At 45.4% G+C, this 27,429-nt stretch overlaps 1 protein-coding gene across 10 annotated transcripts in view; it reads left to right on the top strand.

Moving 5' to 3' along the window:
• LHPP (phospholysine phosphohistidine inorganic pyrophosphate phosphatase) overlaps positions 1–27,429 on the top strand; it is a 68,453-nt gene that overhangs the window by 13,448 nt on the left and 27,576 nt on the right. For 5 of the 10 annotated variants that reach the window (XR_008205044.1, XM_052676869.1, XM_052676868.1 and 2 more), the window contains exons 4-6: positions 688–751; positions 1,873–1,965; positions 8,713–8,804. Coding sequence is in view for 9 of the 10 variants with exons in the window: in XM_052676869.1 (XP_052532829.1) it covers positions 688–751; positions 1,873–1,965; positions 8,713–8,804 (249 nt within the window). In the remaining variant the exon portion in view is untranslated. Of the gene's footprint in view, positions 1–687; positions 752–1,872; positions 1,966–8,712; positions 8,805–13,484; positions 18,298–19,427; positions 20,091–20,170; positions 20,537–27,429 lie in introns of those variants that run through there. The other 5 variants (XM_052676865.1, XM_052676867.1, XM_052676864.1 and 2 more) reach the window with 5 other exon arrangements.

The raw sequence follows: 27,429 nt of genomic DNA, 5'->3' as shown, positions 1-27,429 counted from the left end.
TGGCAGAAGGATAAGGCATAAAATCTTCACTGACTGCTCATCCTACTTTTTTTTTCTGTCATACAGCAACCCATTTTTGCTCTGATCAGAAGAGCTCAGAAGACCTGGGTTGACATGAGTGGTTATTCCAGAAAAATTCCATACAGACTGTAATTAATTTTGTGAACTTCATAGCAATAGCAACATTTTTGGAAAGAGTAAAATCTAGTTTTGAGGACATTCTCAGTCCTGATAAAAATAAAGGCAAGTGAAGGCTGATGACAAGCAATGGTGGTCGCCTGTCTGGGGCCTCCTTCCAGATTTACTGAAGGAGGTCTTGCATCTACCTCTGCCTCTGATCAAAACAAGAGCAACGCGCCTGCTGTCCTTTGTGAGAAACTGGTACCTTGTGAAGTAGAAAACGGGTCAACTTCATCCCTAAAATAAACTTGAGGAAATCCCTTTCAATGAGTAGAGTCGTGTCCCAGCTGCCAGATGGGCACCTGGTCTGAAATCTTTGCACAGTGCTGAGCCTGCTCTTTACTTAATTCCTGGTGCTAATTTAAGGCTTCAGAGTTTCTGATGACTTGACTTTTTGTTGCAGCCATATGGACATCTGTATAGGCAGAGAAATAATAAAATGTAGTTTCTTTGGATTTAACTGCCAACATTTTCATTTCATTGGAACTTTATCACTTTCATTTCCAGACGCTACTATAAAGAAACTGATGGTCTGAAACTTGATGTTGGAGCATATATGAAGGCATTAGAGGTATTTTATAGCTTGCATTATGCTTACTCGCTCTGTGCACCTTGTTAAAGAGTCACTGGCATGAATATGGGTCATCATCTGTAATTACTCTCCTTGGTGGAGGAAGTTTTCACAGATTGAAACCCATTTGCTGCATTCTAAAGATGACTGGATTTATATTGTTCATTTTTTTCTACATTTAAACTTCTACCATCATGGTATCTTTATTGGAAGCGAGGCTCTTGAAGGAAGAAACTGGAAAGCAAAAACACACCATATTTTCTGCAAGATATCCAAGAAAAAACTGAGGGTCCATTAATGTTTGGCATAGCATTGTTAACACAGCCCCTTGCCCTTAGCAATTTACAACATGAAGTCCTTATTCAGCAAGATACTTATGTGCAGTCTGTTTTTAAGCCAAAGTCTGTGCAGAACCCAGTAGATAAACTGACCTAAGGGTGAGAGAAGGGAACAATCATTACACTCCTTTAAAGAGGCTTGCAGAGAGATTCTAAAAAAATTCATACTGAGTGAATGTGAATAATAAAACAAAATACACAAGCACAGAAGATAGTGGATGTAACATATGCTTGAAGCACATTCATTTGGATAAGTATGAGTTTTGGGGAGATTTTCTGCCTTCCCAAAAAGTTTGCACTTTTCATCATCATGGAACAAGCTAGAAATGCTTTATGTTTTCAGGTTTTCAGCACGTTGCTGGGGAACAAAGCTTTTCAACTCCGACTGGTTACTTTAGCCATTAAAAGTATGCTGGGAGGTTGAATGAACTCTCCACATCTTTTAATGTGAAGGTTATTTGTTATTTCTGTCAGAGTGGGGCTCTCACAAACTGGAAGGATACTGGAACTCACTTGGTAGGCTGCTGTCACGACAGAGAATCAAGCAGGTTTATAGCTCAAGATGCTTCAAGAGGACTTTCTCTTTTGACAGAGAGCACTGAACACTCCTGTTATCCAAGCTACCAGATAGTAATCTTCAACTGCTAACCCATCGTGTTATTTAAAGCTGAAAATCAATAATTACATACTTTTTATACAATTGACTGAAGCTACGAAGTTGAACAAATCCTTTTCTGATCTTAATAGTGTTATCTGTGTCTTCCTCTCTCTTTTTTTTTCCAGTATGCCTGTGATGTTCAAGCTGAAGTAGTGGGAAAACCAGCAAAAGCGTTCTTTGAGTCAGCCCTAGCAGAAATGGGAGTTGCACCAGAGCAGGTAATGGTTCTGAATGATGGAAGATGTTGTGCTTCACAAGATAACAGCTGCTCTGAGGGCTGCAGGAGGGGGATTTGCAGCTAAAATGTTATTTCCTTTGCTATCACATTTGCTGGTTTTTTTAGTACAGTTCCTAAAGGGAAAGACGGGAAGCACCGACTGGCCCAAATCCCCTCTCATGTTGCTGCTTTCATCAGGCTTTCCAGAAACACACTGAGTGTGTGGGCTGCTCCCTGCTTGCTTAGTACAGCCCATTTTTTCCCTCTCTATTTGTGCCCTCTTTATTGATCTGTTGTTATATCACACAGGACATAAGGATGAGTACAAAACGACTAACAGACGGCAGTGAATTACAAGGTAATAACTCCATCACAGGCTTCTGGTGACATCATAAACAATTGGAGTGAAGTTTGGGTGGCTTGTAGGTCCCTGGAGCCCGGAGATGAAATTATGGCCCTGTAATTCACTGTGTGCTTGAGTTTTACTTTATTATAGAATGAGAAGATGGAAAAGACCTAGTAGGCCATCTCATCCATCTCTTTCCCCATGCAGGAATGTTCCCTGCTCCATGTTTATCCATGTTTTGTCCAGAGAGTTTTTAAGTGAGCAAACAGCAGCCTTTTCAAAGCTCCCTAGGGACAGTATTCAGAGCTTAGTAGATCTCATGGGCAGGCAGCTTTTTCTGACATTCAATGAAATGATCTCCATTTAAACAATATATCCTTCTTTTCATTTTACTCTAGGTAACAACCAAAAAATAACTGGTTTCCTTCCTGGATGTTTTCTTTTTCCAATTATCTCTAGGCTCCTTATCATTACAGTGGCTTTCTCTTACTAAAATTGTGTGTTTAGCTCTCAGCAACTTTCCTTGCAGTTCAGTCCCTCTGCCCCCTAAGCCAGCATGGGGTTCTTTTCTCTGCTGCCTTCAGTTTGTCAATATCTTCCCAATAACATGATAGCTCAGCCTGAACAAAATATCCTAGATATTGAGCAATTACTCGATCCATTCATCCAACCAACAAGCCAAAAAATCAATTTCAGAAACAGAATGGCATCTGAAGAAAAAGTAGCTGGAAAAAAAGAAAGAACAAAAGAAAGAAAAAAAAAAAGCCCACATACATAACTCAGCCCTTTGATTCTATGCCTCTCAATTAGAGGCATGAAGATGTGTTTTCATTCTGCTTGTATGAGATGTGAATGGCATGCTGCTCTGGGCTTTTCCAAGGCTCTGTATAAAGCCATTGCTTGCCCTTTTCCACAGGTAGACAATGTGGTGGTCCTCAAACTTTGTTTTACCCACTTTGCCAGCGTGTCAGCCCCTACCACTGTGGGGAACATCATTACAGGGATATGTTTCAACACAAGACTGCAACACCGCAACTCGTTTCTCAGCGAGTTTCTTGTTTCTTGTTGCCCTGGGGAACGAGATTTGAACAGATGATTTAATCATAGAATGATCTGGGTTGAAAAGGAGCACAATGCTCATCTAGTTTCAACCCCCTGCTGTGTGCAGGGTGGCCAATCACCAACCCAGGCTGCCCAGAGCCACATCCAGCCTGGCCTTGAATGCCTGCAGGGATGGGGCATCCTGTCAGCATCCTTGGGCAACCTACAACAAACTATAGAAGAGCATGCGGATTTTCCTAACTTCTGAGTGCTTAACTTTGCAACTTTAATGCTCTTTTGAGGAAGATTATTTTTGGGTTGTATTAGTCATACAAAATAATAAAAACTCAGAGTATGTTGTTCAGTAAGGTCCTTAATCAGTAGCACATTGTGTTACATTTTAATCTGTCTCCTGACTGAGCTTTATGTCTTTGTAATGGCAAGATGAGGACTGGCTTTCCTAGCCTTTCCTTTTATAAAATGTTTGCCAGTAATTTATTCCACCTGTGGAATGCATTTAATCCATTAAAGTATTCTAGATGAGCTGTGCGTTTGAAAACATATTACAGTTTTCTTTTACCTGATGTTTAATGAGAAGTATCTTTTTAATAAAGCTGTCTCACCACAGTAATGCTAGACAGTGGCAAACCTGAAATTTCTCAAGCCACTTTAATCAATAGAGTTATCACCAGTCATTTCCCTTGGTAACTGCTTCTTACTGAGACCCTGACTTTACCTTCTGCTGCCAAGATGTTTTCAGCCTGCACTTAGAATGGGAGGAACTCCCTGAAGTCCAATTTTCATTTTAACCTTTCCTCAATGGCCTAGAAATAACAGATTGCCAGTATTACTTTAATAGATTGGAAATTTAAACCTCTTAGAGGTAACCAGATTTGTCTTATGATTCAGTAGTATGACAAAGAATAACACATCTTAAAGGTTACCGAGATACCTAATTCGTATGTTTTAAGGCAGCTGTAACAGTGGGTGATTTTTACAGCTTTACAATAAAACCTAAATAATGTTAAGGTTCCTCTAGTTTTATATAATCATAAAGAAGTTCTATCTGTAGCAAATTGTCCTGCTTTGCCCGGAGTTATGGTGGGTCATACCGGAGTGCATAAAGCCCTGGCAGTTAACCAGTTCCATTGCTGCCACCTGCACAGCTCAGGTGGGGGTCAGCAGTGCATGAGAGCAGAGCGGGGTCACCCCCAGATCTGCTGCTGTGCAGCCATCCCTTCCCCAGTCACCAGGATAATGGGAAGGTTCTCCATCTCAAGAAGAAGAGTTAAGCAGCCACATGAAGTTTCAAACACTCAGGGGGAAGTTCTTCACTACGAGAGTGGTGAGGTGCTGGAGCAGCTGCCCTGAGAGGCTGTGGATGCTCCATCCCTGGAGGTGTTCAGGGCCAGGTTGGATGGGGCCCTGGGCAGCCTGGGCTGGTATTAGATATGGAGGTTGATGGCCCTACATGTGGCAGAGGGTTGGAGATTCATGATCCTTGATGTCCCTTCTAACCCAAGCCATTCTGTGGTTCTGTGATTTTGTGATTCTATGATTCACTGGCCTGGCACCTTTGGAAATCTGCCCTGGAGGTGTCATGTATTTCTTTTTCTGTTTCACCTGCCTTGTTGTACAAACTCTATGGGATCAGAGGCCACAGGTGATGCCCTGTGCATGTTTGATGTTCGCACAGCCTGGATAGAAATGTAATTAACAGAATTATGGGATCTTGAAGCCTAGGAGATTACCAGCTGGGCCATGGGGAATAGGGAGAAAGGTAAATGCATCATATTTCTTGGACAAAGGCTCTTAACACATCAAGATTTTGTGCAGCAGCTTTATTTTATTTCATTTTATTTCTACATTGTTGGCACACTTAGCTTGGGTTATTAAGCCTATAGCAAAAATCTGCTTTGGCTTAAATACTTTTGGCTCTAGAATCATTCATTGTATTAAATACTCTGCTGAAGCATGCTTCCCCCTTTGAATCTTCATGTTTGCACCTTCAGCCTCTAACATATTGTGTGTGAGCTCCTCCCAGCAAGCGGGGCATTGCAACACAGGCAGAGCTAGGTAGTGGGGAATAAGGGCTAGTTTGACTGGAACGATGCAGTGGCAATGGCTTTGCTCAGCTTTGGCACACGTCTGCTTTATTTATCATGGTACAGCCACACACCATCTCTCATCAGCTGTAGGGTTTAGGGAAATATGAATTATCCCCATCTTAATTCTGTAATGATTTTCTAACAGCCAGAGAGACGTCTCACTGCATTCTTGTCCTTTCTAATGATTTTTTACTTGGTGTAGAACAGTACCTTCCCCAGGCGATTGAATGGATGAATGGTGTGGTTCCTGTGTAAAATTTGAACGCAAATGGGGATCTTTTGATTCCTTCTTTCTGTGGGTATATGACCTTCCAGTTTTATATTTCTTTCTCTTCTTACCATATTGCAGTCAGAGAGGAAGTTAAACCCAGGTTTGACAGGTAGAGTTTTTTTTATTTCCCTTGACAGCGCACCTTTTGACCTCTATCTTCTTGCCAATGATTTTTTAAATCCTAAATGATTTGGGAATAATTGCTCCTCCTTTAGTGATTATTGCCCTTCACCGATAGTAAATCTGTGAAATCCCCCGGGGCTGGAGTACATTTTGGTATGCGTATGCCACAAGCTGGCCTGGACAGGCATCGCTGCTCATGTGCAGCTGCACTTGCAGAGCTGCTGTGAGTCTTGCAGGAAAACTTGCCTGGATGGAGTGAAATACAGCCCTGGTGAGCGCGCTTCTCCCCAGGGCTCAGAGCCACCCTGCTCTGCCCTTTCCTGTGTTCTGAACACATTCATTTCCAGTGTTTTGAGGATCCAGGAGTGAAAACAAAGGGTATACACAAAAATAAGGGGAAAAAAACAGAATCTGGCAAAATTGTTCTCTGCCAGCTACTGTTACCGATTTTCCCCCAAGCTGCCTTGAGAAATGTAATCACTCCCATCATTCTGTTCTCTTCACCTATGTATTCATGCTTTATTTACTCATTACTTGAAATCAACCCTTCCTCATTTCATGTTTGGTGCAGTGGTAGGGAAAGGTGAGCTATCTGCAGGGAACCATTCATCTTTCTGGGAGCACGTGTGTTTCCATAAGCAGAGCAGATAAGGAAAATCATCCAGTAATGAAAGGATGACAAAGGATTGAGCCTTCTAACGTGTGGTGGCTTTGAAGCAGTTTGTGGGCAATGCTATCTGTCCCAAAGCCTCCTGCTGCTCTTCCCCTATGGCCATGTTTCCCCAGCTCTGTGATCCCATGAGTCTTTGTCTCCTTGCTCCTTACAGAGGCTCGCAAAGGGTGATCGCAGAGGTTTTGCTCTTAGGCAGAATGAAGCAAGGGTGTGCATATATAAACTGCTTCAAAACAAACTGCTTCAGCATGGAACCAGACAAATGAGCCTTGACTTGCAGGGATGGCCTGTTACATCCCATCACCTGAGGGATGATGATAATCCTTCACATGAATGGTATTTAAAAGCAACATGAAAGATGAACTGGGCTGGTAGCTACTGTATGTAATCTTGCATGCTGTTCCTGATGCATTACTCAAAAGAGGATTTGTGTTTTATCAGCTGAAGCTGTTCCAGATGTGCATGTACCTATCTCAGTAGGTACATGAAGGCTCTCACAAAATAATCTGTTTAGATGGGCTGTAGGTGTATCCTGAGGTTTCCTTTATGTGCTATTTAGTAAGTAGGAGAAGGTTCTAATCTGATGACAGATTGTAATCAGATGACAATTAAAAATAGCTCTGCATCCTTAGTGCTTTTAGTCTTCTATATATTTAACTTAATCCTGCCCAGTAGACAGCTTACAGAGTGGGAACTGCACTTTTTGTTGAAATAGAGATGACAGAAGGAAACTGATCACATCTTTCCAGCTGCATAGCCATGGCCCTGGCTCATGCATGGCACTCATAGCTCAGTTCCAGAGCAGCTCCCTGCCTGACAGCATTAAAGAGAACTCTAAAGAGTTTCCCTTATGTCTCTGGGGACACAGAAGGAGGAAGAGGGTATACATGCATGCAGGGGAAAAGAGGGCCTATGTAAGGTGCTGCCCTGGATCCCACTGGGGTTTGGTATTGGTACTGTGATGATGGGATGGGTTGGAGCAGAGAGAGGTAAGAGCAGGACAGAGCAGGACAAGCAGGGTGGTTGCTTGCCTAGTTGGGTATGTTCATGTCATGAAGTAGCACAAAGCAAGTGTCTACCCAAAAGCATATTGCAAAGTTCACATCCATGGAGCAGGAGACTTTACTGTGGAAAGTATGAATGCAGAAAAAAGCAATTGCTGCATGAATTCTTATTGAGATTCCGTGGCAAGAAGGGATTGGAAAGTTTGGGTAAATGGATGTGTGATCAGGAGAGCAGCCAGGAGGAGTTTAGGTCTTTGTGTAGGTTGCTAGTTGGATTGTCGTGGAAATTCTGTTCACATTCTGGTGTTCCCATTTGGATATGGGTCAGCTGAAAAGGTATAGGGAAGAACTGCAAATGTGCTGAGAGGGATGAAGAAAATTGGAGCAAATGTGTTTCAGCTTAAGACACTGACTGTATTTATACACTCTGGAAATTCATTTCGTGGAGAGAACGCACAAGATACCAAACCATCACTTTCCAAGCTTGATGATTAGCTGAAGTGATAACTGAAATTATGCCTGCTAGAAAGACTTCTGCTTTCAAAATGTAAAAGCAGTTTCTTCAGTATGAAAAGCAATGCTTTCCTTACTTTTCCTTACTCTTTACCTTTTTTTGATAGTGGGCTCAGTTGAGTTCATTTGTCACGTTGTGCACAAATTGATAAATTAGATTTTGCACTCATGGAAGACTTCCCAAATTTTTATATGAACCTGAAAATGGCTTGGAATCAAACTCTGTAAATTACACATTTCAGTGATCACAAGCTTAAGGTCTTGCCTAGCTCTTAGAATATCAATTTTAAGGAAATGTTTGAAAAGAAGAGCTTAATTTAAACTACTTGGAGCATAACATAAATGCATGGTTAGGAACGGACCAGGACTAACTTCATAAAATTCAACATTTTCTTTGAACTGCGTGCCACATCACTTTGATTTTCGTGATGGATTACAAATTGTACAGATGTATACTGCACCAGTATATTGCTCAAGGAGCTATCGCCTGAATTATATTCAAGGTAGAATGACATTTAATCAATACGGTGACAATCTTATCTTGTTTAATTTGTCTGATGGCAGTATTAAACATCAAATCAAGCTGTTTATTATGTCAAAGGAGCGTGAGGGATGGCAGAAATAAAATTCTCTTGACACCCATTTTTCCATATTTCACTGCTGTGACAGGCCATCATGATTGGAGATGATATCGTGAGCGATGTCGGAGGCGCCCAGCAGTGCGGGATGAGGGCAGTGCAGGTGCGGACGGGGAAGTACAGGTCAGTGTGCTCCCACAGCCTTTGCTCCACCTGGGTCATGGTGGAAAGAGGGGAAATGGCTGCACTCAATGCTTTTTTGCACTTGCCTTTTGGCCAATCCACGCCATATTCTTAATTCTCATGCCACGCGTTGATTTCTAAAAGAAGAGTTATAGTTTCAAACTTGGTACGCCTTCTGAATAGTGCTTCAGATTGAATGCATGAGACCTGTCTGGTTGTTCCTTTTCTGTGCCTTTTTACGGAGTTTTACCTGTTGATGGCACCCATTTGCCACCCATGTCCATTTGTTGCCTGAACAAACACCTCTTTGTGCAGCCTTAAGGCTTGGCTGCATGATGGTGCTTTCCTTTGCAAAATGCATCTTGAGTAAAGACTGTGAAAGCAGCAGAAAGGGGAGGCATGTTTTCTTTTATCCTGGCTGGATGTGGCTCTGGGCAGCCTGGGCTGGTGGTTGGTGACCCTGACCTTGGCAAGGGGGTTGAAATTACATGATTGTTGTCATTTTCAATCCAGACCATTCTATGATTCTATGATTTTCAAGAGATATTTTCTGTTAAACTACTGCTGTAATACTTCATCTAAAATTACAGCTATAGTTTTGCATCACATTTAGTGCACAGAACTGGTTTGTTTCTTGGGTTTTGCTTATTTATTTTTATACTACTGTGAGTGTTCTCCGCTTGATATGAGACATGTCTGAATCTTCTAGCAGCATCAAGATGTTTAATTAAACTACCAACTAGGTGGTCCCTGTGGGTTACCTCTCAAAGCCCTGTGAAGGACTCTGTATGTCTCCTCTTTTCTCCAGACATATTTTCAGCACAGAGAAGTCTGGAATGTGAGAGCTGTCTTTCCACTTCATGTCTAAATCAGAGTGAGCTTCCGCAGACTTGCTCACCTCTTTCTAATGGCCCTTCAGACCCTTCTCCATGCAGGTGTCTCCATCATCATGTGTGTTCACTGACAGAGGAGCTATTGATACCTGCTCCTGGCAGCTCCTGGTAGAAGACTTGAGTACAGTTATAAATATGGCATAGTCCAGGGGTGCCCAGTGGAAAATGAAGCCACTATGCACTGCCCAAGCAAGGTTGAAGTCAACTCAGGGTGACTCTCTAAATGCAGTGCAGACATCAGTCCCTACATTTAATGTTTGGACTCAGCCATACACCTTGCAGTAGGCATGGTTTGGTAACAGTATCTGTAATTTGATGTAAGGTGAGCTGTAGGATTGGTGCTTGCCACTGACTACCTGCAATGTCAGTTTTCAAGTGTTTTTTCTCTCTCTTAATTTGAGTTTACATAGGTAAATGAAATTATTCTGATGGACTAGTAAGTGATGATTTCTGAGGAAGAAAGTATGTCACTTGTAATATCATGGTTACTTATCTGTGATTTGTGTAATCCTATTAACTCCCTACAGGAGAATTAGGATTGAACGGTTGTTTTTTCTCTGATATTGATCATTAGGAAGCATTTTGTGAATCCACATCTTAATGTCACACAGATACCCGTATCAGTGAAGGAGGTCTGTGTGACAACAGAGAGAAATTAGACCCTGGCTACTGAGGGAGTCTGCTGACACAGAGCAGTGTGCTGCACCCAAGTACCTCTGGATGGCACCATTAGTACATCTACATCACAATTAGTTACCACTTCGGGAGCAAGCCTGAAAGCCAAGGCTGTTTGTGCAAATGAAGGTAAAAGCAAATCGGCTTCAGGGTTTTACTGGAGATGCTGAGTGTTGGCATGGTGGGATTTCCAGACATTTTGGTTGTGAGAACCTTGCAGTCCAGAATATGGGGCATCACCCCAGCTGGGTTGCTTCTGTGCTGAGTAATTTTTTCCATCTCCACCACAACGGTGGAGTCTTCAACAAAAAGGATGCAAAGCTGATTCCAAAGTACAATAGACAATAATAAAGTAGAAGAATTGTTGCAGGAGCATTTCACATCACACTGCTGGATATGGGGAAATTACAGGTCTTGCAGAGGTTATCCCAGTCAAGGCATTTTGCACATTGTTCTCCAGGTCCAAGGGATTCTCTTGTTCTCTTCCACTCTTACTGAGATGCTGACCCTATAACACCTTGTTATCTGCTGTGCATATCGGGCAGCATTCCTTCATTCAGGAGCTGCTGCAACTTATACCAACAACCCATGGACCTGCTGCCAACCAGGGGTTTCACACTGCAGCACAAAAGACAGCATGCGAGCTAAGGCTTACAGTACAATTTATGGTATTTCAAAGGGACTCCAGTGACTGTGTGTAGATTACAGAATACAAAGCAAATTCTGTGTTACAGGCTGAGGTGTTTGGCTGTGCAGGTGATTTGGGGTCCAGGGAGGAGCAGAAGGGGTATAAGGAAAGCTTATCTGTCTGTATCTATGCTTACCTTCTCAAAGGCACTTAATCCTCCAACAGTACATTGGAGTTGCACTCTTCTTCAGCAGCCAAACCATGTGTGGAGGATATAAGTCCATAAAGTGTAATAAATCACAGAATAAAGTTTCTTTTGACAAAAGCAAGGGCAATAATGGAAAGCTGTAGGGGTAAAGTGGTGTTTGGAGTCGATCTTGGTTAATTTGATTCTCTGACACAGGGTGAGTAGTTTGGTTGACCAAGTATGGCCTTTTTAGGTGTAAACCCCAAAAGAGAAGTGTGAGCTGGTCTGCTGGTGGTGTCACCACTCTGTTACCCCTTCCTGCTGCGGTGTGCAGAACAGGCCTTTGCTGTGGACTCACAGCTGGGTATTTATTTCACCACCACAGCTCATAGTGCAACAGCCCTGAGCTCTCTTGGAACACTGCACATGAAAGAGAGTGGGGATGAAAGGAGAAAAGGGGACCAGGAAAGCTGCTGTCTCTTGCTGGCTCTGCCTCTGCTCTGTGGAAGAACTGGGTCAAGTTACTTCATGTTGCCCGTCTTCAGTTTCCCCACTTTATAATTATCCTTTGAGAATAATTATCCCGAGTTTATTAAGAAAGTGGTTTGTGATCTGTTCCTCTTATCTGATTGAAGAAAACATACTGCATCTGTAGGGATTTATAGGAAATCAGCTCGCTTGATGTGATTGAGATGTTGTGACAAAGACCTTTCAGGCTGACATCATCAATTGATTAAGGATTCTGATAAACGGGGTGGGTCTTCATCATAACTCTCTAAATAAAGGTATTAAATGATTCTAAAAAGCAGATTTTCACCCACAGATAGATGGACAGCTATCACAGCCTGTAACAGTCAATGAAAGATCATGGCTTGTTTCGTAAAGCAGCAGTCACATCCTAATGCTATGCAGTGTTGCTGCTTGAAATAGAAGCAGCATCACTCCCACCCTTGCTTTCTTGTTCACTGAATTACTAACCACAGCCAAGACGAACGACTTTATTAGCTTGTTCATGTTTCATGGGGCCTGATGGAGCATACCAGAAGTGGGTACTGAAAGGAACACGCAGCGGCACTCCCTTAATGCTGAAACAGAACCAGAGGCATTTTGATGGCCTCACAATCCTGGTGATGACGCCCGCTTCACATATTAGATGGAAAGACTTCCAACCCATATTTGCGCTATAAAAGATGTATTATAATTTATGTCAGTGTCTGAAGCAATGTTCATTAAGATCCAGTGTCAGCAAGTCAGCTTTCGTTCTGTTCACAGCATCAGAAGGCGTTGTCTTAGTCACCATTCATTACACATCCAAATCAGAGTTTGTTCCCTCCACATGAGGAGCTTTGCATGTGTTTATCAGTTTCTTGACCACACTTTGCTTACTGTCATCTCTGGTTCAGTTTTGTGAGGGAAGCCCAGAGTTAATACTGCAGAACCTTAGCATATGAACATGTCTAATGACAGCCTTACATTTCGCCATGTGTTCAGAAAGTCTAGGCACTCGAATTAGAGTTTAAGCCTCAGGTGCTGTAGAAGTGAAGGGCCTATGAACAGGTCTAATTTCTTGATGTTGTAACAGGGTGTTACAGTCCAACCAGCTGCTCGTCATTATAGGATATCATAGAATCATAGAATCACAGAATGGCCTGGGTTGAAAAGGACCACAATGCTCATCTGCTTCCAACCCCCTGCTGTGTGCAGGGTTGCCAACCAGCAGCCCAGGCTGCCCAGAGCCACATCCAGCCTGGCCTTGAATGCCTGCAGGGATGGGGCATCCACAGCCTCCTTGGGCAACCTGTCCAGTGTGTCATCACCATCTGTGTGAAAATATAACTAACTGCAGTGCAAAATAAAGCAATGCACTGGAAATACTTTACCACTGAACTGCAAGTGGTGAATTTGGAGGTAGAAGATTTTAGCATTTGACTCCAAAGAGTCTTCCTTGGTGTGACTTCAGTTATTCTGTTTCTCTACCTGTATCTAGCCATATTTTCTATAGTAGTCCAACTGCTACATCTGAAACACTGATGAACGGAAGCAATTTGCATGTAGCAAATCAAGCTGGTAGTGAGCACATCAGCTTGTACTGCACTTTTGCTTTCCCTGTTTCCCACAATGTATTCAAGCTGTAAAGGTTTCCATTCCTCCTACACTGAAATGAAATAAAGGACGCTGAGAGGACAAGACACTACTGCAGCAGCTACCAGCATCTGCGTGGGTACCACCAGAGCCTGTGGCAACTTCAGACTGGCAAGCTGCTTGCCCAAAAAGATTCTGTTTCTCTCCTCCCACAGATACGTAACTCACAAGCCCAGAAAAACAGCCCTGGTGGCTGGAATGAGTGAAAGGAGGCAGCTCAGGGGCTTTCCAGGGCTGCTCTCCTGCTCTGCACCTACTTCCACTGCATGCACCTGAGGTCTGTCTGGGAACTGCCTGTCCAAGGGGATCTGCAGCATCCCAGAGGGCAGGGCCACCCCTAGCTCCTGTTGGACACCCAGCTTCCCTTTCTGGTATCAGCCCCAAAACCACAGTCTGCAAGATGGGACAGGAAACAGGCTCTCATTTATTTTTATCTTTAGCAGCCTTTTCTCAGTGCCAATGTAATGTTGCAGTAGAAAAATTCCTCAGCAGAACAGTCATGGGAGCTGGTCGAGCACAGCAGTGTTTCTCAACACTTGTCGCTTGCAGAATGCCAAGCTGCATTAGCTTGTTCAACATTTGACAGCAATGATGAATACCATACCAATAGCTAACTACTTTATTTCTGTAAAAATGCTAATAAGCGTGTTGAAATGTGCTGCAGCAATGGCAGAGCTGGGACAGCTGCACAATTGTGGTTTCGTTTGAGATTTCCTTTTTTTAAAACGCAGGTTCCTCTTCTCACTGTGGTTTTCTGTCGTAGTTAAATGCCATCCCAGCTCTTGGGTTGGTGGAGTTCTGCACTGGCTCTCAAACGGAGAGCATGGCAAGAGGGGACTGCTCTGATACAACCAAAGCACAGCATTCAATTCAAAGGAAGGAGCAAACAAACAAGTGAGAAGCAAGCCAAATTAGCTGCTGATGTAACTCGCTCGAAGCAAATGATTCAGTATCTGAAATTCAATCTTCCTTCTGGCTGGGGCTCCTGCTCACCCAGTAAACATGCTGAGGAGCGGCCGTGCTGGGCAGTACCTTGTGCCTGCACACAGCAACCCAGAATTCATGCTTCAGTGCTGCCAGCCCTGCCTGGGGGTTTCCTGGGGGCTTACCTGGTGACGTTGGTTTTCTCTTCTGATTCTAGGTAAATAAGAGTGAGTTTAGCCAACAAACCCAGGGTGACTGGCTTGAACCCAGCACGTTTTGTGCTCTTGAGATGTTTGCAGGGCTGTCTGCTCCAGTACGTGGCCATGTAGCTGTAGGTGATCAGAGGCAGAATGTGGGGTCTGCAGACATGAGGCTTTGGGACTGCAAAAGACAAGAGGTGGGGGCTGCTCCCCTTCGGGCTGCCTCTGTTGTGCTTGGGCTGGTGGTTGTTTTTCATGCCCTTTGGAAGACATGATGTGACTTGCCTGGAGTTAAAAATAAAGCACCAGCACTGCCAGGTCTTCTGCACAATTACAATGGCTCCATACATGGCTGCTCATTCCATGTCCCATGTCAAGAAGAAACAGAGTAATGTGAGACAAGGAGGGGGGAGGCTGAGGAGCTGCACTCCCCTCTGCCCATCCAGCACCAAGGAGGGCTCTGGTGGAGATGAAGATAGCTTGCAGCTGACGCTTGGACGTGACTCATGCTCACACATTGCCCTGTAACTATTACCATTCTTACTTCTTTGTGGTTTTCAGTCATTGTCAACAGTGTATATGGTTACACCTCAGCTCTGCTCACTTATAGGTTGCCAAAAGATGAGTTAACGCAGCTTGCTGGGCTGCTGCTTTGAATGGGCTTTGTGTCCTGTGCAGAAGCAGCCAGCTTTAAACCAGAGCCATCCTCCCTCCTGAAAAATGAGGTCCTGCTTTGCTTTGTGAAGAGCTGGGCTGGGCCTGGCTGCTGCACCTCCTGGCTGAAAAACTTATTCATTTTCCTTTTAAATCCATAGAATTGAGTTGAAAGGGACCTTTAAACACCATTTGATGCAATCCTGTTGCAGTGCACAGGGACACCCACAGCTCCATCAGTGCTCAGAGCCCATCCCCTGACCTTGGATGTCTGCAGGGATGGGGCATCACCACCTCTCTGAGCAACCTGTGCGGTGCCTCGCCACTCTTGTGTCAGTGTAGGCTTTCATTTCACAGCTACAGTTATTGTTTCCATTCCCAGTTGCATTCTGAGTGCCACCCCAGGAAGCTGAAGAGGAGTATGTGTCAGTTTTGCCCTTTCAGTTTCCTCTCCCTCCCAACCTGTTTCAGCAGCTGCTAGCATACACCTGAAACATTCACACAGCTATGCAGCCTGCTCTCACATGGGAAATTTGGCTGCACAATGTGTGCTGCTGTGGTGTTGCAGATGGTTATGTTCCTGCAGAATGAAGGGATGCTGCAATCCGTCCTGCTTCAACAGAGCAAACACCTTGTATGAGCTGATCACCCTCATTGCCTTTGCAGTGGGATCTGGGCACTTTCAGCATCACTTGTCCCGGTCAGGTAGATCACACACCATAAGCATCATTGCTCTGCTTTGTAAAGATAGTTTATGTTAATACAGATGCCTATCATGGAGGAGGTGAGCCTCCACCTGCAGCAACACATCACTGGTACCATGCTTCTATGACAAAAGCATGATGGCTTAGAAGCTGGTTGTGGATAATCCATCCTTGGAGGCATTCAGGTCCAGATTGGATGGTGCCCTGAGCAGCCTGATCTGGTGGGTGGCAACCCTGTCCATGGCAGAGGAGCTGGAACTAGAAGATCTAAATGTCCCTTCCAAACCAAGACATTCTGTGATTCTGAGTAGGTTGTGGCTGCTGTGGCTCAGCCCTGTGTGCTACAGGGCCGTTCTTTGTCCCCTTCCCCATCCCCACCATCTCAGGATGCTGCCAGCTTCCAGCTCACATCTGAGGAGCTGTGTTTTTCCCAGTGTGCATTTCCAGAGGAAATGCAGCCAGAAGATTACAAAGACCCAGATAGAATTCAACCCTTTGTTCTGCTTTTACAATTGCAGTTTATCAAGGGTGGGAGCTGGAAGTATTCTGCACCTCTGTCCAGACTGACTGAGCACTGTGGAGCAGAGCAGCTGCAGCCACACTTCAGAAGAGGTTCCTGGGCTGCAGAGCCCCTTAACCTGCTACAAATGGAGCTTTGTTTGAACTCCGACAAGCATTTGCAGTTGAATAACACGAACCATTCAGCTACACTATTGGCTGCCTGGCACTGAAATCAGGCCTAAAAATAGGGGAATGTCTGACCCTGAAGTGAATAATTTTCACTCTGAACCCAGCCTGGCACCCACCCAGGGTGACATCATCTGGAGGAGAAGCTGGAAAAGCTTTCAAAGTGCTGCTTTCCACGAGGGAACTCTAAATGTTGATGCAACTGATAATCAGGCAGCAAATTTGATGTGACTGTGACTCAAAGGAAGGAGGCAATGGGAAGGAAAGGGATGAAGACAGAGGGAGAGGATTGAGACTGCATGTCAGAGAAGTATTTGGGGAGCTTCATGTGTGGGTATCTCAAGGGAAGATGAGAGGAGTACAAACAAGGTTGTTCTCTGGACCATTAACAGAATCCCAGCATGGCTGAGGTTGTCAGGGACCTCTGGGTCCATCTGGTCCAACCCTGCTCGTGTAGCAGTCTGAGGACCATTCCAAGTAAAAGAGGTCCATCCCTATCCACAGTGATTCCCACTGCCTGTGGAAGCACTTCTCTTAGCACAGGGATGTCTGAGGTAGCCAGGCATTGAGTGACCTCCCCTGGTGTCAGAACTGTGATATTCACAAGCAGCTTCATCCAGGCTAACTTCTTGGGATTGTAGCAAAATCTGTGGTGCAGCAGCATCAGCGACCTCACTGTTGGAGTTCTAAATCCTAATTGCCTGAAGCAAGCTCCTCAGATTTATGTGCTAAGTTTCTAGGTCTTCTTTAAAAATGATAATGCATAAAAGATGCAGTAGGCGGCTTTCCTCTGAAAGTCCCCATCCTTTTCAGTCTGGATGCTGCCAGGTGTTGTTGTCCACACTGGAATTTGTAGCTTTTTTCACATGGTGAGAGTTAAATGTGCTGTTTATGTTGGGTGTCTCCATTATCTGTTTGCCTTCTGCCTTTTAAATTCTCATTACATATTTATAATGCTGTTATGGCAAAGATGCCTGGAGCACCACTATGGGCGGTGTTTGGTCTCAGAGTCCCAAATGATGCTGAAAGAACTGCTGTTGCTTTGTAAACACTGTATCAAAAGCTGGTTTCCTGACTACTGCTTGGCACTTCTAACCAACAGTGATAAAGAGGGGGAAAAAAATACCATACAAACCTATAGTTCTAGTAATAAACCAATGTATTTGGCTAGAGACTGAGAGAAGCATTCAGGTATGCATGCCCTTCTCTGGGTGTTCACTCGTAGATCATCACAGCAGTGAAACTCTATTGGAGATGGGCAAACCCTCTGCTGGTTTGTGGACATCTGCCATAGCAGTGCATGCAAACAAGCTGCTCTTCACTCCATCAGCCTCTGGTTGGGATTTGTCTGACTGAGCATTAGAATATTTCGGGCTGCCTGCTGGGAAGAGACCAGCCTGCAGCTGCAAAGGTGTTTTGTTGGCATGGCCTGAGCCTGCCGGAGGCAGATGGTGGCCCAGGCAGGGACAGGAATTGACCTTAATGCAAAGGTCACTGTGTGCTGCCCCTCCAGGTGAGGGCTTGGGCAGAGCTTCTGTGTTTTACACGCTTTCTGTATTACAATTTGAATCCTCTTCATCTGAGAGACCAGTCTCGATTTGCAACTCGATTGTACAACTTTTAGCTGCTGATGTCTGGTACATTTTATTAAGAGGAACCATGTGAAAGGCAAGGCCTTAAACCTTAACAGCTGGAGTAAATCTGGTGTAAGACAGCAGCGAATGCCAGTGTTGCTGTAGGTCAGCTGCTCGATTACAGACCCGTGGCTTCATGGGGCATTAATGGAGCTGACATAAATGTGCACACAACAGAAGAGCTGGCTTTTCTTCTTGCAGGCAGAGCTCTTTGTTTTTCCTTGCCAGTTGAGACATTCTTGCAAACATTCATCTTTAAAGATGACACTTCTTATCTTAAAAATCCATAGAGATGCGGGGAGTCCACTTTCACCAGAGCAAATGGACTTTTGCTTTGAAAAGCCCATTCCTGAACATTTGCCATGACTAACCACCCCTGCTCTCAGCAGTCTTGAGTTCCACCATGTACAAAGCTACGTACAAAGCCGCACTTGTATGCACAAAATCATTTAGAGCTGTGTCTCTTGAACACACATCCCTGCACAGCCAGCCTGCACTTTCCCTGCCCCAAACCAGAGGCAGTACAAATTGCCAAGCAATATTCAGACACTGTGATTGCTTTGCATGCAAGGAAGAGAGGCACAGAGGTTAGAACTAACACTGTCCAAAGGGTCAATTGCTCATGTGCTTAGCTTGCAAGCACTCGAGCATTATATGGAAACATCTGTTCCAAAGGCAGCTTGCAGGGACAGATGTTTGGTCTCAGCACTCCTGTGGATGAGGTCCTGGCTCCCCCCAGGCAGGCACTCAGGAGATCGGTGCGTCCTGAGGAGTATTTGAGTGCTGCAAACAGTGTGTGCTCATGTTTCTGATGCCCTGTCTCCTGCTGCTCACCAGCCTCAGAGGTACCGCTCTCCTCCACTGAGCAGCCGGGTTCCCACACCCTGTGCTGGGTCCTGTCACGTTGTTCTCTGATTGTTCTTAACCTGGTGGTGAAGTCCCTGCTCAAAGGAGCTACTGGACTAAATTCAGAGGGCTGTGTTCTCTGCGGAGCTAAGTACAATGGTCGGCATCAATGGGCTCCGCTGCTCCCTGCTGAAGTGAGTGGCAAGCACTTGGCACCCATTAGAGGAGCAAAAGGACACTTTTTGGCTGAAGCCAAGTCCTGCACTCACAAAGTGGGTACAAAGACCTCGGCTGAAAGAAAAACTTATCTGCATTTAAATCAGCCTAATTAAAGTGGCTATTTCCAGGAGCAGCACTAAGCTGGCAGGCAGCAGCAGCATTGCCTGCCCAAAGTGATTCGTGCAATTACCACCTTTCTGTTTATCTGATATTGTTTTTTTTTCCTATAGCAGTCATCCACGGGATATTGCTTGTGATGACACCTATGTGCTGTACGTTTTAAGTTTAGGAGCAGGAGACTGCTCTTTACAGCAGGTGAGGAGCTGGGGTGTCAGAATTGGGCAGAGCACTGCTGATTTACACCTGCTGGTGCTCTGGGTGCTTAAAAATAGCTTAGCAAGTGTAGGAGAAAGAAAAAAAAAAGCTTGTTCCATCCATCTAGAACACATTGTATACATCAGGGGAAGGAGAGGCATCTGTGGGAGCGAATGCTTCATTTATCAGCATGTGGGCCATTGGAAAGAGTGGATGTGGCTGGGATCATTATAACCGAGATCAGTCTTCTTGGAATGGGAAAGTAACGACAACTCTCATTTTACCAAATCCTCTGAAATTTACTGCCTATTTATTTCACACCCTGGGCCCTTTCCTATGTCAGAGAACCGTCCGGATTTATGGAGGTGCAGCTTAGTAATGTAAATACTTCAGAGATCATCCGCACAACCCGTGGGGCTGCTCTGGTTTCTCTCATTGTCACTGCTCAGGGCCGTGGGAACAGGGAATGCAAACGGGAGCACTGCAGAGGCCTCGTGAGGCACCAGCCAAAATCAGGCTAAGGAGCTCAGAATGCTCTTCTGCCACTTGTTCTGCAGGCAAGCAGTACCTGCCCTTCAAGGCAGCTTGGTGCTGATGGGAAGGGAGCAAAGCTCCTTCTGTCCCATCTTCGTGACTTTGCTGTTTTCTCTCTTTCCAGTTTATCACTGTGTTTTCTTCTTCATGTCTGTGTGAGGAGAGGCATTCTGTGCTCAGAAATATGCCATGCAAGGAAGCGTCGCAGTAGCAAATGCATTTCTGAATGGGAGGGCTGACTGCAGCTTCGTTATGCAAGCTGTGAGTATCCTCCATTGCAACTGGAAACCTCTGCTGGAAGCAGGAGTAACAGCACAAGAAGGAAAATCACTTTGGAACCGTGTAGGTTTTGTTAAATAATAAAAAAAGAGGTTATCCAGCAGGCGTGAAAATGAAGATGGACAAAGGAGCAGAGCTGTGGGCCTGGAAGCCCTTTTGCTGCCATTGTTTTATATTAGAGGAAAATGCCTGGATTGGGGTTTAATAATTATTGCAGGTCTCTTTTGTAGTAAGTTCCTAATTGCTGGGCCTGCCTGCTTTTGTGGGTTTATGAGCTTTGTGCCTTTTGGCTGAGTGTTTACACTTTTATTACCATGAGAGTAACAATCTTTTCCAGCCCAGCATGTCTTGCAGGAGTGTAAATGCATAGCCTTGATGTCCTACTCATCTCTAAAGCATTTGAGGGTTTTAGGGTTGTTATAAGGACACTCATACAAACGACAAACCTGAAAGAAAACAGTGCTCTAAAGAAGACAGAAGGAGAATTTCCTTTGAATCCTTTGGAGTCAGGATTTCAGTCCAAAGGGTTTGGTAGCAATGTAAGCCTTTGTGCTTCCAGACACAAGCCAAATTCTCACTCATAAAATTCAAAAGGAAATTTTCCTTCAGGGCACAAATTCTAATATAAAATCTCCCACATTTTGCTTCTCAACCGCTGTCAGAAGCTGGCCACTGTTGAAAGCAGAGCCAGGAATGAGCTTAGGCTGCCTGAGCAGGCGCAGTGGTTTTCCTGAGCTGTGCATTCCTATGGGAGCACACAGAAGGGGTGCACTGTCACTGCCACTCCACTGCTGTGGTCACCCTTAAGGCCACAGGCTCCAGAAAGGAGCTGTAAATGGGATGGATTGAGGTGACAGGAGAGCAAGGAGGGTTTGAGCCCTGTGTGTCAGAAAGCCTCAGCGCCCCGTTTGCTGCAGCAGCATCTCCACGGTCCTCTGCTCAGCTCCTGTGCTGCCCATCCTGCTCTCCCCTCAAAGATATTTGGCTGTGGATGTTGGATGCTGTTTGCTCTGGCTGAAGGCAGCTGGGAGCCTTATCCACAGGACCCAAAGAACTGGGCAAGGTCTCACAGATCCCACGTCTGTCACTTCCTTCCTGTTCTGTGGTTACTGCCGAAGCGCAGAAGATGCAGGGCTGTTCTTGAGACCTGGGATCTCTTTCAGCTGAAAAAAAAAAAAGCAAAAAAAAAAAAAAAGGCTGTGGTGACATTGTCAGTGCCACAGCTCAGAATGGGGTTTCTCAGAAGTCTCTCTAAGAGTCTGTTGAAAAGTTTGGGAAGCACATGACAGAAGATGCTAAATGGTGTGGTCAGGCGTCAGGCGGGGGTTGGAGGAACCTTCTTGCCCTCTGTCACTGACTGGGATCCTTGTTCCAGCTGCAGCATACAGTATTTTGCACAGAATTGCTTCTTCTGGCACTCTCCTCCCACACACTCGTGTACTAATATGGCCATTCTCAAGGGCTTTGTCCCTGCCAAAAGAAGAGGACAATTAAGAGGAAGCCACAGAGTTTGCCATATAAAACTTACCCACACTGAATCATAACGCAGAGCGCAGTTCCATCCAGACAGATGCTTCCTGGATCAAAAAGAGAGACTGGATCTGGTGGAAATGCAGAAATGGCTTTGCTGTGGCCAGTTCCTGTGGCTGGGCTCCCTGCTGCTGTGTTTGCCCTGTCCCTGCCTGGCTGCACGTCACTGCACGGGCAACTCTGCAGCTGGGGGCTGGAGCAGTGCTGAGCTTCAATGGGCTTCAATTGCTCAGAGGTCCGAATTGAGATGGGTCCCCCCAGCCCAGCAGAGTGCTGGCAGCCCCAGCTGGTGCTGGGTCAGGATGTTATGCAAAAGTTCCTCTCAGAAAGAGTGGTGAGGCATTGAAAAAGGCTGCCCGGTGAGGTGGGGCAGCCACTGTCCCTGGAGGGGTTCAACAACTGTGAAGATATGGCTGATTGCCAAGCAAATCCAGGAGCTACTTGTCTTTATTGGAAACTTCTAGAGGATTGAATAGGCAGTAAACCAACAGTTTTCCATAGCTATTACTCTGCAGGGAATTTGGCCAGGTCTCTGCGTAGCAAACATATAGGACACGCCTGCTGAAATCCATAAGAGCACGATAGAATTTAATCAATCCCATTTGTTCACAAGAAGAGTCAGCCCAGATCCCTGTTGTAAACACCGGGGTAACACTAAAGGCAGCATAAGCTGTTACACAAAGGTACGTGTGTCTCTGTGAACAGAAAACACCAAACCTGCTTTTTTTTTATCTCAACTGACCCCTCCCCTTAGTTTATCTGAGATGCATGCAGTCTTTGCTCATCCTTTCACTTTCCTCACTTTATTATCCCATCCTCTCTCTTTGCCCCAGATTCCTGGCTTTATTTGTTTGGTTCTTTATCCATGGGACCCACGGCAAAGCCTAAGACTGCACAAGAACATGACAGTGCCCTGAGCCCAGGCTGCTGCCCCAGGACCAAGTGCCAGCAATGTCCCTTTGGTGGCACGTGGCAGAAAGCCCCCAGAATTCAGCTGTGGGTGTCCCTTGTGGACTCCCAGATGAGTTCCCAGCGATTGCTGTTGTTTTAAGGGGGTTTTATTTCCAAATAAGTGGCTTTCTCAGGCACGTTTATTATTCCCTTTGGAGACTGTTGATTCTGCTGTCCGTGCAAGCTGTGTGCAGGCAATGAATAGCGATAAGGAACAAGCTATTGGTAGGGTATTGCATGGGCCAACAAGTGTGACTGTGTGTGTGTGATCAGAGATACAGGCAGAAGAGAAACATGAAGATCTGTTGGTAACTGAGACATGTCCTCTGTCTCATTCAGTGCTGCCCTTAGAAATAGTGTGGAAGCTTCGTATATTTATAGGATATCTAGGAAAAGTTGTTCATCTGTGCTGAGTTCTGGTGTTTCATTGCACACCAGCTGCATTTTGTTGGCCACCGACGCTACTGCTTCTCATGGGTAGTTCTTTTTCTCTCTTTACTTCCCATATCTTTTGTACAGCATCAGGGAGAGCAGCTTTGCACAAGCACAGCACTACGTGGCTGCGGAGGACTCGGGGCAGGTGTGACACCCAGGGGCAGGGTGTGCTCTGTACATGGCCATTCTCTTAGGGAGAAAACAGGCTGCTCTCTGCAGAAAGCCACATGGTTGCTGATATCTGCCGGGCTACTTTCCGAGGAGAGTGTGGGATAAGCATCGTTTCTACCAAGATTGCTGTGCCAGCTTTCCAAGTCAGTGCTGAGTCCACAGCCTGAGCCAGAATGTGCTGTGAAGCTGGGATGCTTGGCAGGGATTTCCCATCTGTAAATCATTCTTACTGGGATGGGGGGAAAAAAAAAACAAACAAGGTCAGTCGTGGTCTTATCTGCTGGGATTCTTCATAAAATGGCACAAAAAAACAAATACGCCCACCATCCTCCCCAGGGATTAGATATGGCAAGGAGGCTGTGGATGCCCCCTTCCTGGAGGCACTCAAGGCCAGGCTGGATGTGGCTCTGGGCAGCCTGGTCTGGTGGTTGGTGACCCTGTGCGTGACAGTGGAGTTGAAACTAGACGAGCATTGTGGTCATCATTGTGTGTTTTCAACTCAGGCCATTCCATGATTCTACAATTCTTGTTGTTCATGAAGCAGCAGCTCAGCTTTGTCTCATTTCAGAGACTTGCCTGTACTGGGCTGTAGCTGGAAGTGAGGAGGCACTGCCTCCCTTAAAAGACTCTTCTGTCCCCCCTCTCTTTTCTTAGCAGAACCATCATCACTTGTAGCTTGAACATTACACTCAGGGCCTCTCTCTTGCACATCCCCCTTTCCCACAGCACTGCTTATTTCTTGCACTCTAGCCTCCTGCCTCTTTTCATGGGCATCTGCAGGCTTGGGAGATTGCTATGCTCCCTGGTCCTGTATTAGTCCAGGTAAGCAGATGGCAGTGTGTCCCTGTCGTTTCTGCTGATGCCTCTGACTCTGCATCTCAGCAATAGTTCATGTTCTGCAGTGGAGCAGCACATCCCAGGCTGTGTCCTGGCCATTGGAGCCACCTTCCCAGTAGATGGCATCAAAGACAGCAAGTTCCCTGTCACCATTCTGCTTGCGCTGGCTGCAAATGAGCTGTTCTACAAATGCTTGGAGGTGGAGATTGACAGCAAATGCCTCTCATTCCTGTCACAGGTATTAAGGAAGGTATAAATTGTATTTTCTTTCATTCTACAACAGGTCCTTAAAATAAGGAAGCTGTGCAGTGCTTTCCTTTTGCCTCAGCTTTCAGTGATGTGCCCTATGTCTAATCCCAATGTGGGGCCCAGTTTCCCTCCTGGTGTTGGGACTGGGTGAGTGCTGCATCAGGGCTCCCTGCCTTTATTGTTCAGCCATTTGTTGGTAATCTCAGCAGAACAAATGCATTTGTCTGCTCATCGCAGGCCTTCATATGCAGTTTTTAGTGTCTAAATTTAGTTCACTTTTAATACATATATATATTTTCTGCGTATGCAGTGTCCTGCATTGGATGATTAAAGGTATGTCATCAATTTCTTTCTTTATAAGCCACATGTATATCTAATAGTCAGCACAGGTCAGCTGTCTACTGGAGGAAATCCCTCTTCTCAACCCCCACATTTAGAGATTTGAGAGACCAACAGGTTCAGCCCAACAGGAGACCCCTAAGAGCCCGAGCTGACACATACCTTGCAAAAATATGGTGGCTAACACACAATTATTTCTGGTCTCTTTCTGAGTGCTTCCAAAGTCACGTTGTCTAAATCAGCACTAAGGAAGCTGGGAGGTGACAGGATGGCTCTGCCTGGTTTCTTTTTCACTGCAGACAGTTTGTGAAAAGCATACAGCAGCTTTCTAGAGCTCAAATCTTTTCAAAGGACTTTCATTTGTGTTCATAGACGGTCAAAAAGAAAGTGTCCTTTTCTTCTCCGTAGACCTGCGGTCTTTGAAGTACCGTTCCAATGAACAGCACAGAGCAAAAGAAAGGGCTTTGTCAATGTGGAAGTCTGGGCACTGGGTGAAATTTGGACTGCTATATGCGTGAAGGTTTTGCTGTAAAAGTCTGTGACATTGCGTGACGGTTTTCTAACCTGAGGACTTTTATTGAAGAAGCATTGGACTGTTATCCTGCTGAGTACAGAATCACTCCATCTCAGCTAATTTGCTTTCCTCAGCTTATTAGAAATCCTTGTGAGGGGGTGTCCTGACAGGCTGCTGGAACAGGAGAACAGAGCAGTGGTGTGAGAAGGGTAGGTTGTTTCACATCAAAACTCATTCTGGAAAGCAATGACGGAGACTTGGGGGTACTTGGCACCTCTTCCCACACCCCTCTGCACCCCCAGTGGGGCCAGCAGGACCTGTGTTGATGGGAGTGCAGCCCTGGATGAACTCTTACTTGTTTCTGACCTACCTGGGGCATTTCCAGCCAGGAGCTGAGCCTGAGCTGGGAACAAACAAGAGAAGGGACTAGAGTGACTCCTTAGGTGCAGGGGTCTTGGAAACTCCACCTTCAGGAAAAGGAAAAAAGGCTTTCCATGGTCTTCTCTTTTTATGAGTCAGTGAGTAGGTTATAGCCCTAGGAGGCTGTGGATGCCCCATCCCTGCAGGCATTCAAGGCCAGGCTGGATGTGGCTCTGGGCAGCCTGGGCTGCTGGTTGGTGACCTGCACACAGCAGAGGGTTGGAACTGGATGAGCACTGTGGGCCTTTGCAACCCAGGCCATTCTGTGATTCTATGATCTTCTGTAGCCACAAGTGCTGGTGGAGTTTCTCACCCTGAGGAGGTAGCAAAGGTTATCAGCACATCAAATGGCACTGCTGCATATCTTTGAGAGAGTGCAGTGTCCGTGCAGCTGATGTGCTGGGCTTCCACCATCCACTCATGGTGTCCTCTGCACCACTCAGAGTTTGAAGAGCACTGTCATGTGGCTCAGAAGAAAACAAACTGTCATTTTTTTGGTGTGTTTCCAGGGGTGATTTGTCAAGCCTACATGCAGTCATGCTGGAGCACAGAGGGTTTGTCTGTCTTGGGCAGTTTTGATAGGATCTGAGCAAAGCTGATGAAAAAAAGTATTGTCTAACAGAGAGAGAATTGACACAGAGCTTTACTGGAGAAAAACAAAACAAAACATCTGGGTAGGGATGATACATATGTTTAGTGGATTAGATCTGAAAACAGGATTAAAGTCTCCTGGGGATTTTGAGATGATAAAGGGTACCAACGTGCTGCCCAGAGTCACCCAGGGCTGCAGGGTCAGGCAGGAGCATTTTCTTCATGGGGAAAAATGGCAAGAGGTGCCACTCACTTTATTAAAGTTTGCCATGTATCCTATTTCCTTGAGCAGAACTCGAGGAAGAGGCACTGGGAAGAGGCATGGGAAGAAACAGGGATGGCCAAATGAAGTAAGTTGGAGGAAAAAACACAACATGATGGTTCCCAAGAACAGATCAGAGAGCCCAGGACCATTCAAGTGTTATAAGAGCTGGAAAACTGAGAAAAAAGCTTCAGTGGGAGATAAAAAGGATATTCCCATATGACGTTTTATAGCATGATAGAATAAGATTTGTCAGGTACTCGAAGTATCAGCATTAGTGGGTTTTTTGTTCACAGGGGTCAGATGACCTCCTCGTGGATGGATTTGATGATCTTTAAGTCTTTTCCAACCTGAGCAATTCTATAATCCTGTGATCCTATGAGCATGTTTTCAGAGTGCTGCTGTACCGTGGTGAACCTTCTGTCCCGAAGATATTTGCACATCATGTGCAGCTTTGGGAAGGTTTCTTTGCACAGGAAACCAACATCCACTTTGCAGCACCTGAGGATCCTGCCCCAGCAGCCAGTCCATGTGCATCAGCTCTCACATGCAGTCCCATAAGACAGGGAGAATTTGGCTTTGCGTGCACTAAGGAATGAAAGAATAAATAAATAATCTTTCTTGGCCTTTGCAATTCGCCATTTATAGTCATGCAACAAAATCCTGCATTCTGGTTTTCAGAGAGCCTGGGGATGGCTCCAGGCAGGGGAGCCTCTCCATCACTGGGGTGGGAGCTTTGTCTGGGCACAGGGCAACATCTGCCTGGTGGGAAAAGCTAAAAGGAGCCCAATCTCTGTGAAAGCCA

Source organism: Tympanuchus pallidicinctus, unplaced genomic scaffold (assembly GCF_026119805.1).
Source record: "Tympanuchus pallidicinctus isolate F22 unplaced genomic scaffold, pur_lepc_1.0 scaffold16, whole genome shotgun sequence".
NCBI lineage: Eukaryota > Metazoa > Chordata > Aves > Galliformes > Phasianidae > Tympanuchus > Tympanuchus pallidicinctus.
This window is presented reverse-complemented; position numbering and strand designations above follow the sequence as displayed.